The sequence below is a fragment of the Sorex fumeus genome, unplaced genomic scaffold, assembly GCF_029834395.1.
Source record: "Sorex fumeus unplaced genomic scaffold, SorFum_2.1 ptg000026l, whole genome shotgun sequence".
NCBI lineage: Eukaryota > Metazoa > Chordata > Mammalia > Eulipotyphla > Soricidae > Sorex > Sorex fumeus.
In genome coordinates this window covers 11,861,415-11,881,461 of record NW_026606083.1, presented here as the reverse complement: position 1 = coordinate 11,881,461, position 20,047 = coordinate 11,861,415, and the positions used below count along the sequence as shown (strand labels likewise).

Genomic DNA, 20,047 nt, shown 5'->3' with positions numbered 1-20,047 from the left:
CCTCTCTGCCCTTGACTCCTCGGGAACGCCTGCTGTGCTCAGCCCTCCGGGGGGCCTTGCTGTGCGGCTGGAACCCCTCTGGGGGTCCTTGTCATTGGCAGGCCGTGTAAGGCTGTGGAGGTAGGGCCAATGCTCCTGGCTGCTGCCCTGGTCCACCGCTGGCTGGGGCCTGATGAGTGACCAGCTCTGGATGAACCTCCGGGTGGGCATGCAGGGGTGCCCACCTGGGGGTGCTGGGGATTGAAACGCCGCTGGCTTCCCCACCCTCCATCCTTGGAAAGCATGTGATGCTTCTCTGATACCCCTTTAGGCTCCAAAGTACTCTGGTGGCTGCTTTTATGAAAAGACAGATGAACTCACAGAACTAGCTGAGCCGGAAGGACGAGACTGCAGGCCCTTTGAAGCCTTCCCCACAAGGCTGTGGAAATGGGCACTCCCTAAGTGCTCCCGTCTGGCCAGACTCTGCCCCACGCCCAGCTCCTGGCCGGTCGCTCAGGGAATCATGAGGCGGGAGAGAGGAGGCTTGTCTTGGCCCCGAGGACAGGGTCAGGGATTCCCTGGACACTGTTCATCTCTCCCCAGGGGACCGCAGTGAGGGAGCCCCATGCCGAGGCTCAGAGCTCCTCCTCTGCTCCCTAAGTGGGGGTTCCTAATCTCTAGAACCTGCCCCCCAAAAGAGCATCCAAAAGGGCGTCTGGTTCTCGGCAGGTGCCTGTCTGCAGCCCGGTCGCCAGCCCCTTGAGCAGCAACAGAAGCTGGTCTCTTGGGCCTGCTCAGGGAACCCCCCCCCCACTTGCTCCCCAATTTCCTGCACTCCCTGAGCTCATCTTCCAGATCCTTCTAGAACCCCGATGCGGAAAGAGTGAGAGAAGCACCAAGTCCAGAGACCAGGGGCTCTTGGCTGAGGGACACTTTCCAAGGGATGCTGCCAGGGTGGGGCACCCACGGTCAGAGCCAGACTCCAGAACTCCCCGCATTCATTTGTCCTCAAGTGTTTTTTGTTGTTGTTTTATTTTTTTTTAATGTAGGAGCACTGCTGTTTATTCAGCCATTGATTAGCTGATTGAATTGTGTATGAATGAAATCCACATTGCTTTTTTTTTTAATTGAATCACCATGAGGTACAGTGACAAAGCTTTCATGTTGGAGATTCAGCCATACAGTGATCGCACACCCATCCTTCCACCAGTGCAACCTTCCACCTCCAATGTCCTCAGACCCTCCCCAACCCCCGATCCCAGGCCTCCCCTTGCCTCCATGGCAGACAGTTTCCCCTCATACTCTGTCTCTACTTACCCCAGGCATTTCACCTCCTCTGCTGCTCCCATGTGCCCTCCATGCCCTCCGCTGGCCGTATGCCCCCTTCGTCCTGGCGTGGCGCCTTCCTTTCGTGATCCACATGTCCTGGGCCTTTTCCTGTGAGCCTCTGTGGCCAGAGCAATGCGCACCGGCCCTCCCGCTTGCCCGCTGCTCAGAACGCTGGGGAGGGGGTGGGAAGGGGGGACTTCGTGGTACAGGAGCCACGCTTGGTGGGTCCAGCCCAGGGCGCTAGGGCCACACTCAGTTGGTACTCTGGGGACCATGCGGTGCCCAGGCTTGAACTCAGGCCTGCAGGCAGCAGCACTGGCCCGTGAGCCACATTGGCGACTGGGGGCCTGGCGTGATGTTCTGAGGGCAGGTGCCCTGTCTCCCAAGCCCAGTAAACTTCAAACCAGCCAGGAGCACGGGCAAGGAGTCTTACGTTTTTCCCTTTTGTAACCCCCTTGGCCCGAGGAAATCTGTCTGCAAGCCCATTGTCCCACCAGTGAAACATGCTATAATCAGACGTTTAAGGCACGTTCTGTGGGACCCTGCGTGGAAGGCCTTTCCAGTCGCAGGACCATCCGAGCTTCCTAAACTGTGAAGCTGATCGGCCAGACCCGAGGGCAAGCGATTGGGTCCCGGTGGTGTCATGTTCCTGATCGGGAGGGGGGGGGACCCGTGAAAAAAAAATCTGGTCCCATTTAATGTTTCTGACTAGTGTCCAGGGTTTCCTTCCAGCTCCCCCGTGGAATGGAGGAATGGACCCAGGAGTTTCTGGCAGCGCTGGCTGGGCTGCTCTTCTCAAGCGAAAGGGGGCCGCTGGCAGAACTGGGTCCCCACAGGGTACCGGGTCACCCCCCCCCACCGACAGGGGGTGCTCCCGGCTTCCTCCTCCCTCCCTCGCTGCTCCCCTGCAGTGGATCGAGTCTGTTCATTCATCTCGAGTCTGGAGGAAAGGAAAGTGGGTCCCCAGGGAGAAGTTTTGTTGCTGTTTCCCATTAAATCCAGACCCCACAGGCTCTCACTGCAGCTGAATTTGGAAATGTCCCCGGAGCACAAATCATTTTTTCAGGGAGGACGGTGGCCACGGCCCGGGGACAGTCATGACAGGCCTGTGCTTTGATCCTAGTGAGGACCGGGTCATCGAGCACTACAAGAAGCTGATTGGCCAGACCCGAGGGCAAGCGATTGTCAAGTAAGTGTCCCCTTCCCCAGGGCTGTGAAGCATGGCCACTGTCCAGGAGGTCAGTTCCTGGGGGACATGGACCCCCAGCGGGTTACATTTTCAAGTGAAGAATCCTGAGAACTTCCTCTTACATAGGCATTGGCGTGCACACACACACATACACACACGCACACACACAGTATGAACACACATGCACACACGAATACAGTGCACATAGTGTGAACACGTGCACACACATGTGCACACAGTCTAAACACACATGAACACATATAATACACGCGCAAAACATGAACACACGTGGACACACAATGTAAACATACATGCACACAATCAGACCATGCACACAGCACACACATACATGGTGTGAACCAACACATGTGCACACATACGCAAGTTCATACACAGGCATGCACAGGTACATGGTGTGAATACACACGCACACACATGCACACACATGCATGCCGTGTGAAAACACACAGAGCGAACACACAGACACAGATATGCATGCATACACATGCATACAGTGTAAACACACGTGCACACATACACACATTGATACACATGCATGCACAGGTACACGGTATGAACACACAGTGTGAATACACATGCACGCACACGCATGCAGAGTGTGAACACACAGACAGAGATAATGTGTGCATACACAGTGTAAACGCATGTGTGCACACGCTGTGCAAACACACACGTGCACACATAGAGCGTGCAGCTCCCCAGTGCCAGTAACCGCCCCCCATGCCTGCGTTTCTCTCCGCAGCTACATGAGTGTGGTGGAGTCTCTCCCTACCTACGGGGTGCACTACTATGCTGTGAAGGTAAGGACACCCTGCGGCTCCAACTACCCAGGACAGAATCACCGTTGAGGGTTGGGGGTCAGAGCAGCTGCGGCAGGGGGCTGGGGATGAGGGAGCCCGCCCACTCATTCCCTTTCCCTCACTTTCCCTGGGGTGAACTGGCAGGGTCAAGCCCATGCCCTTCCCTTTCTGGGCAGCTCCCGGGGCCCTGCATCCAGAAGGTTCCACCTGGACACCAGGAGCCGCAGGGGGAGCTGAAAGCCTGAGCTGAAGGGACAGTCCTCGTGGCCTCATGGCCGGGTGCAGCATGGACAGTGTTTAAGGGGACACAGAAGCAAGGCTCAGGGTCTGCGTGCGGGGTGGGGGTGGGTGGGGTCTGCCCCGTGAGCCAGCGTGGCAGGGACGTGACTCCCAACTGCCCACACCGGCTTTAAACAGTCGACTTGCTCCCCACCCCCACTCTGTCCTTCCTAACCCCACGTGGAGCGCCTAAGACACTGCCCAGAGTCCGCACTACAGAGCCCGAGACCCATGGTCCCACCCGCCAGCTTTCGGTTCCCCGACCTCCCCTCCAGCGTTCGATTCCTGCTTCCTCCTCGTTCAGCACCGCAGCCTCGAGCACGCGCCCTTGTTCCTCTCATGCTCATGTCCTGCCCGGCACTTTGCACGCCCTCGGTGCATGTTCCCCTGCCGGGAGCATCTGTTCAGCTGCTTCCTTTCAGCGGTACAGACTGGGGGTTCCCTTGTGGCCCCCAACCCATTGGAGTGCTCAGTGGACACCAACCCATTGGAGTGCTCAGTGGACACCAGTGCTCAGTGTTGGCGGAGAGTTGCCTCATTTATCGGGCTGGGTGCTTTCCCGGTGGGGACCAGTGCAGGGCACACACACCCCCCCCCCCGCCCTGTGGGACCAGATAAAGGCACACAGAGACCTGCCTCGACCCCGGGGCTCTCTCAAGCCTTGGAACATCTCTAGCGGTTCAGCTCCTCCTCTTGGCCTCTGGAAGCTCTTCCCACAACAGAAACTCGAACCCCGCCCCCAATCATTCACCGCCAGCCGTGCCTTCCCAAAGGCGAGCTGTGGTCAGCAGGCAGGGGGTGGCTTGCCCCCTTGCCTCTCCTGTCCCTGAGAAGGCCAGCTCTTGGAGTACAGACTCTCCTACCATGTGGCCCCTGAAGTCCGTGGGCCGCCAGCCACCCCAAGGGAAATTGGGTCCATTCCCAAGGATGGGCTCAGACATGGTGGGGCCAGCCCACGGGTTGACAGCTGTGTCCATTGGGACATTATCCCCCGTGACCTTTCCCCTGAGGGGAGCTCGCTCAGTTTCTGAGACCACAGGTCCCTCCACCGTGGGAATAGCTTGTGGTGAATTGAGGCCCGGGGTCCCCACGCGAGCATGGCAGCCAGACGCTCAGGCACGGGTTCTGGGCTGTGCCTACGTGTTTTCTCCTGGATCTCCCCTACGTGTGGTCCATCGTGAGAGACAAAGGCACTTGCCTTTGGCGTCCCCAGCCACCCCCTCCCCAATCTCCTAGAAGTCAGGAGATTTAGAGCAGACGGGACGGCTGTCAGCATATCGGTCCGGAGCCCACTGGACTCCACGCTGGTCGGGCCCTTGAACTTGCTGAAATCTGTGTCTTCGCCAGCCTTCGTGCTTGGCCAGGGCCCAGCCGCTGCTATTTTCCCTTCTGCTTCCAAGCTGCCCTGCAGAAACCGGCTCTGTGTGGCTGGTGAGGGGCCAGCAGCAGAGGCCTGTGCTTGTCAGCCCGCCAGAGGCTCGGGGTGATGGGCGCCTGGGATCGGGCGGGAGCCGAGGCTTCTGCTTACCCGAAGCGTGTGAGTCCAGTGCAGGCAGGCCTGGCCCACTGGGCCCGGCCTCGTCGTGGGGAGGTTTGCTGCTCTGGGGAACACCAGCTGTGGGTCCCTGGAAGCAGCACAGAGCAGCTCCAGGCTCTGCCCCGAGGCTGGGACTTTGACTGGGACACTCTTTGTTCTTTTGCTTCGGGGCTACACCAGTGATGCTCAGGGGTCACTCCTGATTCTGCAGTCCGGAATCAGCCCGGCTGGGGCCAGAGATCGATCCTGGGTGGGCAAGGCAAGCTGCCTCCCCACTGTACTATCACTCCATCCCTGAGGACATTAGCTACCAGTCACTTTTGTAAAGCTCCACATCTGATTTCTTCTTCCTTTCTCTCCATGCACATTTTGTTTTTTGTTTGGTTTTTGTTTTATTTTGGTTTTTTTTTTTTTTTGGCTAGCTTTTGGGCCACACCTAGCGATGCTCAGGGGTTCCTCCTGGCTCTGCACTCAGGAATTACTCCTGACGGTGTTTGGGGGACCACTTGGGATGCCGCAGATCGAACCCGGGTCAGCCGTGTGCAAGGCAAATGCCCTACCCGCTGTACTATCTCTCTGATCCCTCCGTGCACATTTTGAACTGCCTTGGGCCTCACCAGCATTTGAGGCCCAGTTTGGTGCTCTCACCCCTCTGCCATGCGGCCATGTGGGCTAGCACTCTTGGATGTGTCTCTGAGGATGGGTCCGGGAAAGGCCCAGCTTCTGTGCCAACCTCCTTCCGCTCCTGTCAGCCTGAATTGTGCAGATTACAACCTAGACTCGGGTGATGGGAGATTGGGGACCTGAGCTTCCCGGATCAGCCCTGCCCTCCCCCAGTGTTTGGATCCCTATCATTGGTCGCCTGTCCGCCCCAGCCGTCCCCCGCCCCCCCCCCCCCCCACCACCAGCAAGGCGCCTGGGAGTGCAGACAGGGAGAAGTTGTGTTGTAACCAGGGAAACAAGCTGCTCATCCGCGTTCAACGGGCAAGGGGGGTGTGGTTCTCCACTGTCCCTCCCCACCCCCCCACTTACCCATATTCCTTGTGGTGTCCTAGGACAAGCAGGGGATTCCCTGGTGGCTGGGTCTGAGCTACAAAGGGATCTTCCAGTACGACCACCATGATAAAGTGAAGCCCCGGAAGGTGAGTGGGCTCACAGCTGGGGGGACAGAGGGCGAGTGGGACAAGCAGGACGCAGAGGAGGGGGTCCGGGCTCGTGTGTCACCCTGCGCCCCCAGGGCCCCTGCGGATTGGGATTTGTGTGTCTACGAATGACGCTGCAGAAATCCAGCTGGTCTTCCCGGCCTGTCGGATGCTTCCCCTCCCCGTCTCCAGGGAAACGCAGCTGTTATCTTTATTGAAGATAAGAGGCCTGCTACCCGCCATCCCAACAGCACAACAGATGCTTGTAGCATTTTTGGGGGGGGGGGAAGAGAGAGCGGGGGGGATTGGGGGTGATCTCTGATTTCCTCAATTTATATTTTAATTACTATGATTTATGTGTGGGAAAGGGTTGGGGTCACCCCCTCAGGTGCTCAGGACTTAACTCCTGCCTCTCTGCTCAGGGGTCACTCCTGGAAGGGTTTGGGAAACATGTAGGGTGCCAGGTGCCAGCTTGGGTTGGCCTCCTGCAAGGCAAGCGCTATCTCCGCTGCACAATCTCTCCCACCGCGTGTCCTCATTGTAAAGCGGGTCCCTCGAGGCCCCGGGGCCAGTCAGTTGTCCCCACAATTGGTGTGTGTGGCATTGGTGTTTGGGCAAATGGGACAGTGGCCGGGAGGAGAGGGTTGCAGGTTGGCGAGAGGGGGCATTGCCAGCAGAGCATCCGTGTCCTGCGGCACATTAGGGGTGACCCAAAATCTGGGAAGAATACAATCATTTGCCAAAGAGAAAGGAAAGTGAGCAGGGTCTGCGCCAGCCCTGGAAACACGGAACCGAATAACAGAATGCTCCACGGAGCCCGGGCCCCAGGCCCCCTGCTTTCACTCACACACATTTTTCAGACCAGAACAAATCGAAAAATTACAATGGAAAAAAAAAAAAAGATCGCGGAGGCAGGCGCTGCCACTCAGAGGCTCTGGCAGGGGTCCCCAGGCCTCGGGCCCAGGAAACAGAGGCCAGGGCTGGGCGGGCCTTGACGTCACCCCGCTGGCCGAGTGTCTGCATCCCGGCCAGTGCTGTCCTGAGCTGACAGAGCTGAGGGCTGAGCTGGCACTGCCTGCAGGAGCCCCAGCTCCAGGACACTGGGGAAAGTGATGGCTGGGGGGGGGGGGGGGGGGCGGGCGGGGTGCCGACATCCCTGTGGGTCCCCAGTGAGAACCCACAGGCCGGTGCTGCAGGGCCGTGGGAAGGACATGCGAGCAGGCACCGGCTGCTGTGGCCACTGCGAAGCCCTCGTGGTGCCCTCTGGTTGGTGATCACTGCCTGGCGGTAACCAGACCCCAAAGGGGCCCCTCTTCCTCCCCTTGTCTGTGACTGGGGCGGGGGTCCCTGGGTGTGGGACTTACTCCCTGGCGCCCTTCCCCATGCTCATGGATGGGAGGATCCAAAGTTGATTTCACCCTGGCTGCGCTGCTCAAGAAGCAGCTGCTCTCCTCCCCGGGAGCCCTGCGGTTCTGACCCGCTTGGAACGGGCAGCGCCGAGTCATCGGCATCACCGTCCTTCCTTCAAGCTCGTTGGTCCCTGTGGGACGGCAGCAGATGGACACACACACACACACACACACACAAACACACACACACAAACACACACACCGGCCTGCTGGGGGTTCGGTGAAACAGGAGAAGCTTCCAGTGGGCTTGAAAAAGGAGAGGCCTGGGGGAGGGGAGGGGAGGGGAAAGCCAGGACGCGGTGGACATGGGGTGGCATGTGCTGGACACCCTGGCAGGAAGGGGATCAGAACATCTGGGCTGGCAGGGATGGGACCAGCCCCGGGCCAGCAGACCTGGCTGAGGCTTCCGGCTCGGAGCACGGGCTTGGACAGCTCGGGGGCCCCCTCCTGACTCTGCGGGGTTGGGTCCCGTGTCGGGGAGGGATCCAGGGTCCACACCTGTGAGATGGACGCCTTAAGCCCACTAGGCCCTCACACAAGTTTCACTCCTTGTTTGTCACTGGAGAGGGCAGGTGGACTGTGGGAACAGCCTGAAGAGGGGACAGGGGCACAGCTGTGGCAGAGTCGCCGGGCTGGGTGCTGGCCCTCAGCCCCAGGGACAAAGGAGGGGCCCATGATAGACTGTACTCTGTGTGTGCATGTGTGGCTATGTGTGTGCGTGTGTGTGCACTTATGTGTCTGTGCATGTGTGTATGAGTGTGTGTGCATGTGCATGTGTGTGCATATGAGCAAGTGTGCATGTGTGTGTGCACGTGTGTCTCTGTGTGTGCATGTGTGCATGTGTGTGTGTGTGTGTGTGTGTGTGTGTGTGTGTGTTGGGCCCGGGGCAAGGATCAGGACTGCCCCACAGCAGCCTGAGCTGTGCAGTGCTCGCACAGGCTCAGGGATGTGGGGTGCACAGGTAGGGGTACGAGGCCTCCTGGCCATGATCGTGGGTGTCCGGGTGCTGAGCTGCAGTTCTCCAAGGAGCCCTGGTGCATGGAGAATACGAGTCCCATAGTGGGCTCAGGTCTGGGCCCACGGATAATTCTCTGCCAGCTGGGCTGTGGCTTTGCTGCAGGGGTCTTAGGATGGGCACAGCTCAGCCTGGCGGTGCTGGGGGGTGGGGGGTGGGGGGACTCAGAGGACCATGTGGTGCTGGAGATTGAACCAGAGGGATACATGTCGAGAATGACCTCTGACCTCCGCACTCTCCCAGCCCCTCCCGCAAGCCCCCCTTAAGGAAGAAAATCGGTCAGGGTAAAGTGTTGGCCTTGCACACTGCTGACCGGGGTTCGATCCCCGGTATTCCAAAGGTTCCCCGAGCACTGCTGGGAAGTAATCCCTGAGTGCAGAGCCAGGAGTAACCCCTGAGTATCCCCGTGTATGGCCCAAAAGCCAAAAGAATCCAAAACAAATGAAATAGAGTGATGTGTGTCCCAGGAAAGACAGGCCTCTGTGTCAGCAACCGAGTGTCTGTCCGGAAAGCTCCTTCCTGTGATCCCTGGGGACAGAGCCAACCCTCCCGGCACTGCTGGGCAGAGACCCTCCGCCCCTCACAGGCCCTGAGCTGGGCTCCAGAGGGACCAGGTGGCCACAACAGTGAGGTCAGGGTGGTGGATAGCCCCTCCCCTGTTGCGGGCAAGGCAGGCTCAGCGGGTACCCCCACAACTGAGCAGGGAGATGCGGGTGGGGCCTGCATGTCGTGGACATCCCCTACACCCACCTCTGTTCCTGACGCTGGGGGCGTCCCGATGGAGGTGGCAGGGTTGGTTCCCGGCAGTGTCCACAGGCCCGTGGCTCCGGAACCTGAGAGAGGGGGCTGGGGGAGGGGCCACACCCTCTGCTCCAAGGCCAACGGGCACCATGCCCCGGGCCCCCAGCCACATCAGGGAGGCCCCTGCCAGCATGTGCACCTGGGAGCTGGCAGCACCCCGGGTGCCCGCCCGGGCAGAGGCCTCACACTCTGACCCAGTTACGGGCTGATCGGAGTGGGCGGGGCTGGGGGCCACGCTTGCTTGGCTTTTTGTTTTGTTTGGGGCCTCACCAGGGCTTCCTCCCGGCTCTGGGCTCAGGGGTCACTCCTGGTGGGCTCGAGGGACCCTCCAGAGTGCCAGGGATCGAACCCAGGTCAGTCGCATGCACGGCCAGTGCCCTCCCTGCTGTCCTGCCGCTTGGCCTGACTCTGAGCCAGGACGGCCACCGGGAGCTTGACCTCACCTGTGAGGGCCCAATAACTCTTTCCCACTGGACTTGGGGCAGATGGGAAGACAACAGCAGGTGGGATGGCACATGCCTTGCGTGTGGCCACAGTGGTCCATCCTTGGGATCCCAGAGGGTCTCCTGAGCCCTGCCAGGGGTGACCCCTGCGCACAGACCAGGCGGAAACCCTGAGGACCTCCAAACGTGACCGCCGAACCAAAGCTGGAACAATCCCCTGCAGCTTCCAGATGGGGGCGCATCAGGGCCCTGGGAGAACTCCCAAGCCCCGTGGGCCCTTCAGGAAGGTCAGCCCAAGGGACGGTGAGAGCACATGACTCATGACCCACAGTGTTGGGGGGGTCAGCGGGCCCCTCTCCCAGGGCCGGAAGCTAGCGCAGGCTCGGCATTCGTCCGTACTCAGCGGACGGGCCTTCAGCTGCCCGGCAGGCTCCCACTGGGGCATTAGCAGGAGCTGGAGTAAATGGTCATCTGTGTCCAGCAGCCAACTTGCTCCCTTGGGCTCCTGGGGGCTTCAGCAGCAGGGGGTGGGGTGCCCCTCTGGGACTTGCTGCATCCTGACTCCCCGCCCTGCCCCCCTCGCCCGAGTAGACTTTGGCACCGAGATGGAGAGCCGGGAAGAGACAATCCTATTTACAGGAAATGTTCCATTAACCCACTAGCTCACAGCCAGGCTGCTCAATTATGCAGGCTATGACCTCCCCCGCCCGCCCGAGTGAGTGCGCCTGGATTCCTCCCGTGGTGCCCTGACTCAGACTCAGACTCAGGCCTGCGGGGTGGGGGGGGGGGGTGTTGGGGGGTCTTTCCACACTCTCTCACTGTCTCCCCTGAGACGCCCACCCCAACCCAGTCCTGCGCCTGCTCCCTCAGCCTCAGCCGGCAGATTGGCTCTTTCTTCCCCGTGCGTGTTTAGGGTGACCCTTGTCCCACCCTGGGCCTGCTCTCAGGGAGCGGGCGGGGGCATCCAGGGGAGCTCTGGTTCTCACGGAACTCTTAAGTTTGCAAGCACCCGCGACCCCTCCACGGGGGCCCCAGACGGCTCAGGGATGGCTCCGAGGGCTAATGCATGTATTGGATGAGGCTTGGTCTGGAACGGCCCACAAGCAGCAGCTGGAGTGAGTCCCTGAACACGCCAGGTGTGCTCTCCCCCCGCCCCCCAAAAAAAGAAATAAAAAGAAAGGCGTAAAGTAGATCTTCAGGTGCTGGTCCCAGCAGGAGGGGCTTCCCAGGGCTCCCAACCAGAAAGCACCCCGGGGCCTCTGAAGCCGGCTTTCCCCACCCCCACCTCCTCCTCGGCAGTCTGGCCTCAGCCATGTGACCAGAAGTTTAGAAAGTCGTCAGGAATCTTAAAAGCTCCCCAGTGGATTCCAGTCAAAAGGAACGTTTGGAAGCATTTGGTGTATTCGGGAAGGCTGTGATCAATCACTGATCTCTCTCTCTTTCTCTCTCTCTCTCTCTCTCTCTCTCTCCTCCCTCCCTCTCCCTCCTTCTCTTTCCCTCTCTCTTTCTCTCTTCCTTCTTCTCTTCCTTCCTCTTCTCCTCCTTCCTCCTCCTCCTCCTCCTCCTTCCTCCTCCTCCTCCTCCTCCTCTTCTACTTCTTCTTCCTCCTCCTCCTCCTCTCCCTGTCCCTCCCTCTCCCTCTATCTCCCTCTCTCCCTTCCCCCTCCCTTCCCCCTCTCTCCTTCCTTCCCTCTCCTTCCCTCCCTACCTCTCTCTCCCTCTCTCTCCCTTTCCCTCTCTCTCTCTTTCTCTCTCTCCTCCCTCCCTCTCCCTCCTTCTCTTTCCCTCTCTCTTTCTCTCTTCCTTCTTCTCCTCCTTCCTCTTCTCCTCCTTCCTCCTTCTCCTCCTCCTCCTCCCTCCTCCTCCTCCTCCTCTTCTTCTTCTTCTTCTTCTTCCTCCTCCTCCTCCTCCTCTCCCTGTCCCTCCCTCTCCCTCTATCTCCCTCTCTCTCCCTTCTCTCCTTCCTTCCCTCTCCTTCCCTCCCTCCCTCTCTCTCCCTCTCTCTCCCTTTCTCTCTCTCTCTCTCTCTCTCTCTCTCTCTCTCTCTCTCTCTCTCTCCTCATCAGTGAGAGCGAGTCTGAGTTCTCTGCTTAGACACCTTTGCCTCTCAAAGCATTCCCTGTTCCACAGACAAAAGTGCCTTTGCCCTTGACCCAGCAAATATTGCTACAATCCCTCTGCCCCCGACCCAGACAGCAGCACGGCTGAGCGCAAACAGCGTCTCTTTGTTAGGGGGACGCGTGTTCTCCGTGCCCCTGGGGCTGGGAACCGGGGGGACCTTGGTTCCCACAGGCCTGGGGGAGCCAGCCTTCATCCTGCTGGTCATCCCGTGAGACTACCCCCTGCTGCCCATGCCCTCCCACCCCTTTGGACAACGTTGACATGAGGAGGGTGGCGTTTGGGGGCGGGGCGGAAGCGTGCCCCATGGGGGCAGCTACCTCCGGAACTCTGCAGGGTCAGGGATTTCTCTGCAGAGAGGTGGGAGCCCAGGAAGCGGAGTCAGGGGGCAGAGAGAGAGCTCAGCTCAGAGGCCTGGGGGTGCACAATCTGAACTCCCCCAAACTCTGGGAGCCCCCCCGAGCGCCTCTGGGCCACAGTCCCCCAACAGATAAAAACATAAAAAGAAACAGATCCAGGTCCTGGGGGGACTTTGGAGGTGCCTGGGGGGTGGGGGAGCAGGAGATGGGGAGGGGGCGGCTGGGTCATTCTGCCCCCATCAACTCTGTTCCTTGTGAGGCTGTGCAGCGTGGAAGGGGGGTCGAGGCGCCCCAGTTCCAGCCCCAAGACGACACCCTTGCTGGGGCCTCCACCCCACGAAGAGCCTGAGACGTGAGATCAGGGGTCCCCGGGTGCTGAGAGGCAGGCAGCTCGCAGAGGCAGGAGGATGTGGGGGACGGGGTCCATGGCGAGGCCGGCCAGAGGCGAGAAGGAAACCAGATGCCCAGTCCAGTGCCGGCCCGGCTGGGGGCTCTGCCCACTCCACAGGGCCTGTGCTCCCAGCCGGCCCAGCACACAGGCAAAGAAACACGGCCAGAAGGGCCCGGGGCCAGCCAGAGCCTGCTGTGCTCATAATTACTGTCCAGGGAAGATTCCCACTACCCAGCACAGCCAGCCAGCCGGCAGCTGACCGACCTCGGTTGCAGTTCTTGAAAGAAGTAAATCAGAACCACGTGCTGGGGGCGGTTCCCCTGCCTCTGCCCGCCTCCAGGAACCAGGGACCCCCTGGTCGCTGGGGAGCAGATGTGGGCTTTCTGGTTCACATCACAGCAGAGCCTTGCTAATCCGCTGAGGACGGGGCTCCCTGGGAACTGGGCCCCTCCTCGCCCCTCCCCCACTGCTCTCCCTGCAGGGTCCCTGGACACTCCTGGCACGCTGTGAGAGCAGGGATGTGGTGATGCAGAGTGGCCGGTCCCTGCTGAGAACGACCCAGCGCCCAGCCTAACTGGCAGTGCCACGTGGCACTCTAGCGCCCACTGCCCTCGCCCCTCCCAGGCTCATTTCCCCGCAGGATCAGGCACCAGGGTTCCCAAATTTCAGGCTCCTCGGGTGACTGGAGGCACCTTCCTCCTAAGGCTCCCTGGCTCCCGCCACCGCCCCCCAAGCCCATGACAGCTGCAGACTCTCCCAGCCCCCACCTTCAGTGGGACCCAGGGGAGGGTGGAGGGTGTCAGTCCAAGGGGGACCACAGTGCTGAGCATGCTCCCAAAAAACCCCTCCCCTCCACCACACACACACATACACACACACACACACACACACACACACTCCATCCCTGGTCTTTGGCAGGAAAGGAGGCTGAGCCGGGCAGAGAGCCACCCCAGGGTCCTTGGCATGAAAGCTGGAGAAGGATGGTTGATTATCTGAGCACCATCAGGTGATAACCAGACTACCTGAGGCTTAGCAGGAGCCAGTCCCTTCGATAGATACTGCAGTGGGTGGCGGGGTTGGACCACACCTGGCGAGGCCCAAGGCTTATTCCTGCCTCTATGCCCAGGAAGCGTTCTTGGCGTTTCTCAGGGGACCGTCTGGGGTGCCAGGGATCGAACTGGGGTCAGTCACATGCAAGGCAAGCACCTTAAACCCCGCACTCTCCCTCTGATTGGCCTAGGTTTGAATTGTCTCTCTCTGTCTCTCTCTCCCTCTCTCTGTCCCTCCCTGCCTCTCTTTCTCTCTCCCTCTCCCTCTGTCTGTCTGTCTGTCTGTCTCTCCCTCTCTGTCTCTGTCTCTCTTTCTGTCTCTGTCTCCCTGTCTCTCTCCCTCTCTCCCTCTGCCTCTCCCTTCCGCCCCCACTCTCTCTTACACACACACACACACACACACACACACACACACACACACACACACACACACGTTTCCAAAGCTAAAGCTGAGCAGTGAGGTTGATTCCCGAGGCGTGCATGCCCTCTGCTCTGTGGGTGTTTGTGCTCCCAGATACAACTAGGAACTGTTTTCCAGTGCCAGCGGGCTGTGGGCACAGGTGGGACAAGGAGGCGCCTCGGCCTGGCTGGCAGGCTCAGCGCTGCCTCAGCCCCAGGCCTTGCTTCTGTTCCTCCGAGTAAAGCAGGCGCGGTGCAGGGTTACATAACACTCAGACCAACCCTCTGACAGTTGGCAACACTCCGCCACCTGCTTCTGGCGTCGTCCCTAGCATAGAGCCTCCTGGGCACCCGGCTTCCCCCTGCAGTGCGCCCACTTTAATGAAATTCACCGATTGGGAATCCCCTCCTTCCACCCGGCAGCCCTGGGAAGGTTATTTGCGGAAGGGACAGACGGAGCCAGAGATGGGGGCCGGCTGGTGCCCCGGGAATGAAGGCAGGCCCTGAGCATCTCACGCACGTTTCCTTCCCGCCGCCTGGCGGCTGGTCCCTGCCCGCTGCTTGCAGGGCCTCGTGCTGCTGCGTGGACAGGCCTAGAGTCACTGCGTTTCCTGGAGAGCTTCCTGCCATGGGAGGAGCCCGGAGCAGACGTTCCGAGAGGGCAGCCCTGACCCCCAGGGGCTTAGCTCTGCAGTGCCCGGGAGAGAGGGTGCCAGCCTGGGTGTCTCCGCCCGGCCTGTGGAAGGGCCGTGGGATGTTTCACAGAGGCAGGAGTAGCTTGTCCCTGAGAAGCCTCGGGGACTGTGGGGGACAGGGCTCCCTGACATCCCTATCAGGACCCAGAGCCCCCAAGTGAGCTTCTCCACTAATAGCCGGCCTTCCTGTGGCCTCTGGGGCACACACAGGTGAGCACTAGCTCTGGAGGAACCTTCTGGTTGGCCCCCGAGTCCTCTCTCAGGACAAGGCAAACTCTGGTGCCTGCCCTCGGCTGGGGGTCCGGCAGCCCAGCCTCAGGCCAGGAGCAGGTCCTGCTGGGTGAGGGGGCTGATCCCCCAGCCTGCTCCCCCAGTCTGCTCTACACATGGGGACATGGAGGCACAGACACAGGACACAGCTAGGTCCAGCTGAGAAAGACAAAGGTCGGGGCTGGAGCGATAGCACAGCAGGGAGGGCGTTTGCCTTGCATGCAGCCAACCCGGGTTCAATTCCCAGCATCCCATATGGTCCCCCAAGCACCACCAGGAGTAATTCCTGAGTGCAGAGTCAGGAGTAACCCCTGTGCATCGCCGGGCATGACCCAAAAAGGAAAAAAAAAGAGAAAGAAAGAAAAGAAAAAAAAAAGAAAGGCCAAGGACCAGTCGTGGTCCCCGTGGCGGTGCTGGGTAGGGTCTCAAGGAAACGCCTTCCGATGGGGTCTCTCCACTGCGTGTTCACTTCGGGGCAAGCCCGGGGTCCGAGGTGCCTGTCCCAGGTGACGGGGCCTTGGTGATAACTCAAGATGTTGAACATCCTCAAGCAGAAGGCCAGGGGAATCTGGGCCACCTTGATTTCCCTTCATTGTTCCAAATGACTTACTTAGGCACCCTGATTTACAAATATGTCTGTAGAAGTCTTGGGCAGAAAATGTCCCAGCATCTGTCCCACCACCAGTGTCCAGACTCCCCCCCAGCCCAGTCTGCCTGCTGGCCCTTTTCAAAGTGGCCACTGGGCCTCGGGTCCCCTGCTTCGGTCTTGCTGACCCAGTGGTTTCAGTGGATACAGACACAGCATTTCCACTCCCCCACTGGGCCCAGACCCCCGACCTGCCCCTCTGGGCTCCTGCCCACCTCTTCCTGCCCCCCTCCCTTTCTCTCCTTCCTGAGTCTTTTCAGGGCCAGGGTTTGCCCCCCTGTGGAATCTTGTGTTCCCTGCTGTGTTACTCTGTAACCCTGATAAGTTCACAGCTTGTCTCTCATGGCAGGCACGTGAGATGCTCCGGTTCCATCTCAGGGACCAGATAACGCAGGACTTGTGAAGAAAGACTCTGTGCTCAGTGCTCGGCTGAGGGTGGGAAGGAGGGGCCCCTGCGCCTCAGTGCTGTGCGTCCTGCCTGCTCGTGAGGCAGAGCTAGTCCAGGCAAGGTGAGGCTACTCACTGAGCCGGTGCTGCCCACTGGGGAGCTGGCAGCTTCCTTCCCTCACTGCAGGTGGGCGTCCGGGAAAGTGCCCCCTGGCTCTGGGCAGCGGTGGCCAGGGATCAAAGAGGAGGTTTGCAGAGCCTTGCAGAGTGCCCAGAGGAAGCGCAGCAGTAAGGCCTTGCTTTAATAGGCGTTAATTAATAAATTATTAGGCACTCATTAATAAATGATTGATAGGCTTCGGAGTTTAGCTTGTAATTAGTCACCGGGACTACAGAGCACCAACCGGTGGGGGGACCAGCCCTGGCGTCTGGCGGTGTGTGTGCCTGGAGCTTTCTGTCCTGCGTGCCGCCAGGTCCACTTGGTGCTCAGGGAGGTTTCCCCAGGGTGTGGACCCAGGCCCGCAAGTCAGAGCTGCGCCTGCTGACTGAGATCTGATGCCCGTGTGTGTGCAGGTGCCTGTGTCACGGGGCACATTTGGGGGCCAGCAGCCCACCTCTGTCCACTGCTGCCCCCCCACCGGTTCCCCCACCGCACCTGCCCCCTCTGTGAGGACAGTGTCCTTGCACCAGCTCCTGGGACCCTGACCAGCCCTGCCATCACCCTCCCGGTCTTTCATTCTCAACGTAAGACTGTGCATCGGGAAAAAAAAAAAAGGTTGTGGGGAGGCTGGAGCGATAGCACAGCGGGTAGGGCGTTTGCCTTGCAGGCGGCTGACCTGGGTTCGATCCCCGGCATTCCATATGGTCTCCCAAGCACCACCAGGAGTAATTCCTGAATGCAGGGCCAGGAGTAACCCCTGAGCGTTGCTGGGTGTGACCCCCCCAAAAAAAAGACTGTGCTCAAGCCCTGGGACCACCATTCCTGGGAGCACCAGCCCCAGGGGCACCATTCCTGAGAGCACCAGCCCTGATAGCACTAGCACTATTCCTGGGAGCACCATTCCTGGGAGCACGGAGACCCACATGGATGTGGACACCCCAGCCCGGCCCCACCCTGAACAGATGAGAAGCCTCAACCCGCAGACAATACAGGCGAGACCAGCTCAGCCTCCTCCCCTGTCTGCAGTCCATGAAGGGACACAGTGGGCGTCCTGGGGCTAAGACCCCCTCAGGGGCACCCACCTGGTCCCCATCCCTTGTTTCTTCAAGGGAAGGGAGCATGGCCAGGACTGATCCTTCCCCCTCCTGAAAGATCCTTACCAAACCATGGAGAAGCAGATTTCCTTCATCCCTAAGGCCAGGCCTGGGGTGGGGGCCTCGAAGTCTGCTTTGGGTTGTTGTGAAGTTGTGAAGTTGTTCTCTGAGGCGAGTTCTCACCAGAAGCTCTAAATTCCCCTGGGCTGAGCCCCCAGGCTGTGGGACATCACCCAGAGGGAGTGGAGGCAGGGGGTGACTGATTGATGGATGGAGAAACTGGGAGTCCTCATGGCCACGGGCACCTGAGCTCCCCCGCGGCCTGAGCTCCCACAGCTTGGAAGTTGTGGTTTGGGTAGGGTGTGGGACGGGTCACGTCCTGCAGTTCTGGGGCTCAGAGTTGAGAATCTGGGTCCTGGGCCCCACAGGGTTCCATGGGGCGGGGGAAGACTTCTGTCATCCGGGGACAGAGAGGAGCTATAGGGTTTAGGGGGGTCTACTCTCTGCTCCTTGATCTGGGCCGCTGAGCCCTCCTGGGTGCTCAGGGACCCCGACTCTGGCTTTCACCTTCCTGGCAGCAAATCCAGCCCCAGTGGAAGGCTCCAGAGGGAGATGGTGCACTTCCTCTGTGACCCCCCCCCAACCCGGTCCTGTGCCACTTGACTGCTCTGCCCTGGGGGAGAGATGCTGGCTCTGGAGGAAGGGTCTTCCCCGTGGGAGTGTCGCAAGGAGCCCAGCCCGGTCAGCATCTCCCCGCGCTGCGCTGACTAGCGGGGAACGGACACCCACTTTCTGGAGGACAGAGCTGGCCGGGGAGAGAGGTGGGAAGCCCCTCAGAGGGGAGGTCTGGTCTCCCTCACAGGTCCTGGCAGGGCAGTGGTCAGCGAGAGGGGCGACATCCGGGGCCCCTGGGTGGGAGTGCTGGATTCTGAGCCATATCCACACGATTACTAAACTCACTGAGGTTTCTCAGGAGTTCAAGATGCCGCTCTGTCTAACGTTCATTGATTTAAAGAAGGCCTTTGATTCTGTTGAGATGGAAGCGGTCATAGAAGCCCTAGCCAATCAGGGCATACAAACCCAATACATCAGGATCCTTTGTGAGCTCTATTACGGATTCACTACCAGGATCTCACCATTATACAAAGAAAGTAATCATCCATGTCAAGAAAGGGATTCGGCCAGGGTAATACCATTTCACCAAAACTCTTCAAGTGCCACCCTCGAGAACGTCATGCAATGACTGCAATGGGAAGGAATGGGAGTGAAGATAGATATTCGGCAATGACACCACCACCGCTTTGCTGATGACATCATTTTAATAACGTCAAACATCAGCCAAGCGGCACAAATTCTGACCGACTTCAACCGTGAGTGTGGAAAGGTCGGACTATAGCTGAATCTTACGCGGGGCAAGCGGACAGGCTTGCATTGTTATCTGGCACGGCTTGAACCCCGCACCCCCCCAGCCCAGGAGGTCAGAGCGCCCCGCCCTGCCGCCCTGGCGAGCAGCTTCCCCGTCCGCCCGCCCACCCGGGCCAGTCAGAGCTTTGCACATTAGCGGGCAGGAAGTGGAGTCCCGGGGGAGGCTGGGAATTTGACCGCCTTCCCAGCTCGGCGCTGGAGGGGAGGAAGCCGGGGCTGGCTGCAGTCTCGGGCCGGCCGCCGCCCCCGGCAGCACCTCCGTGCCCTGGCCCCCTCACTCCCGGCTCCTCTCCACCCAGAGAGAGGTCGGTCGTGCCGTGCCGTGCCGTGCCGACTGGCTGGGGGAATCCAACAAAGGCAGGGACCCTCTGTCGCCCAAGGACTTGTTTTGTTCCTGATAAGAAAACTGCAGGAAAATCCACACCCACGTTGCCGTTTTGGAAGTGGGGAGCCGTGGGGTGCGTGTGTGTGTGTGTGTGTGTGTGTGTGTGTGTGTGTGTGTGTGTGTGCATGCGTATGCATGCGGGACGAGGCTGAGAAGGCTCAAGCAGCTCCCGGTTTCTGCTTGAGAAGGAAACTACCATCTCAGAGTGAGGTCTCCCTCTCCCGTCCGCCTGACTGTAACCCGCCTCTTTCCTGCCCAGATCTTCCAATGGAGACAGCTGGAGAACCTGTATTTCAGGGAGAAGAAGTTTTCCGTGGAGGTCCATGACCCACGCCGGTAAGCTGAGCAAGTTCTTGGGCGGTTGGGGTGTGTGTGTGTGTGTGTGTGTGTGTGTGTGTGTGTGTGTGTGGTGTCTGTGTGTGTGGTGCTGTGTGTGTGGTGTCTGTGTGTGATGTGGAGTGTGTGTGTGTGTCTGTGTCTGTGTCTGTGTCTGTGTCTGTATGTTTGCTGCTGCCGCCCGGCCGGCCGACTGCTCCTGCTCCTGGTTCTGCTCTGGGGGGTGGCTTGGGGGTGCTGTCATTGTTCCTGTACATTTTGGCGGGCAGAAGGGAGGATCATCAGCGAGCAGACGTCCAGTCAAGCTGTGTGGGTTGTTTGCCGAGGAATGCAGTGGGCTCGTGGGTGCCGGTACTGGAGAGATTCCACAGCCCGTGTCTCCACGTGTT

At 59.8% G+C, this 20,047-nt stretch overlaps 1 protein-coding gene across 7 annotated transcripts in view; it reads left to right on the top strand.

Annotated features, from left to right (window-relative positions):
• FRMD4A (FERM domain containing 4A) overlaps positions 1 to 20,047 on the top strand; it is a 355,455-nt gene that overhangs the window by 298,232 nt on the left and 37,176 nt on the right. For all 7 annotated transcript variants that reach the window (XM_056114614.1, XM_056114610.1, XM_056114613.1 and 4 more), the window contains exons 9-12: positions 2,432 to 2,497; positions 3,261 to 3,318; positions 6,190 to 6,276; positions 19,582 to 19,658. In XM_056114614.1, coding sequence (XP_055970589.1) covers positions 2,432 to 2,497; positions 3,261 to 3,318; positions 6,190 to 6,276; positions 19,582 to 19,658 — 288 coding nt within the window. The remainder of the gene's footprint in view (positions 1 to 2,431; positions 2,498 to 3,260; positions 3,319 to 6,189; positions 6,277 to 19,581; positions 19,659 to 20,047) is intronic.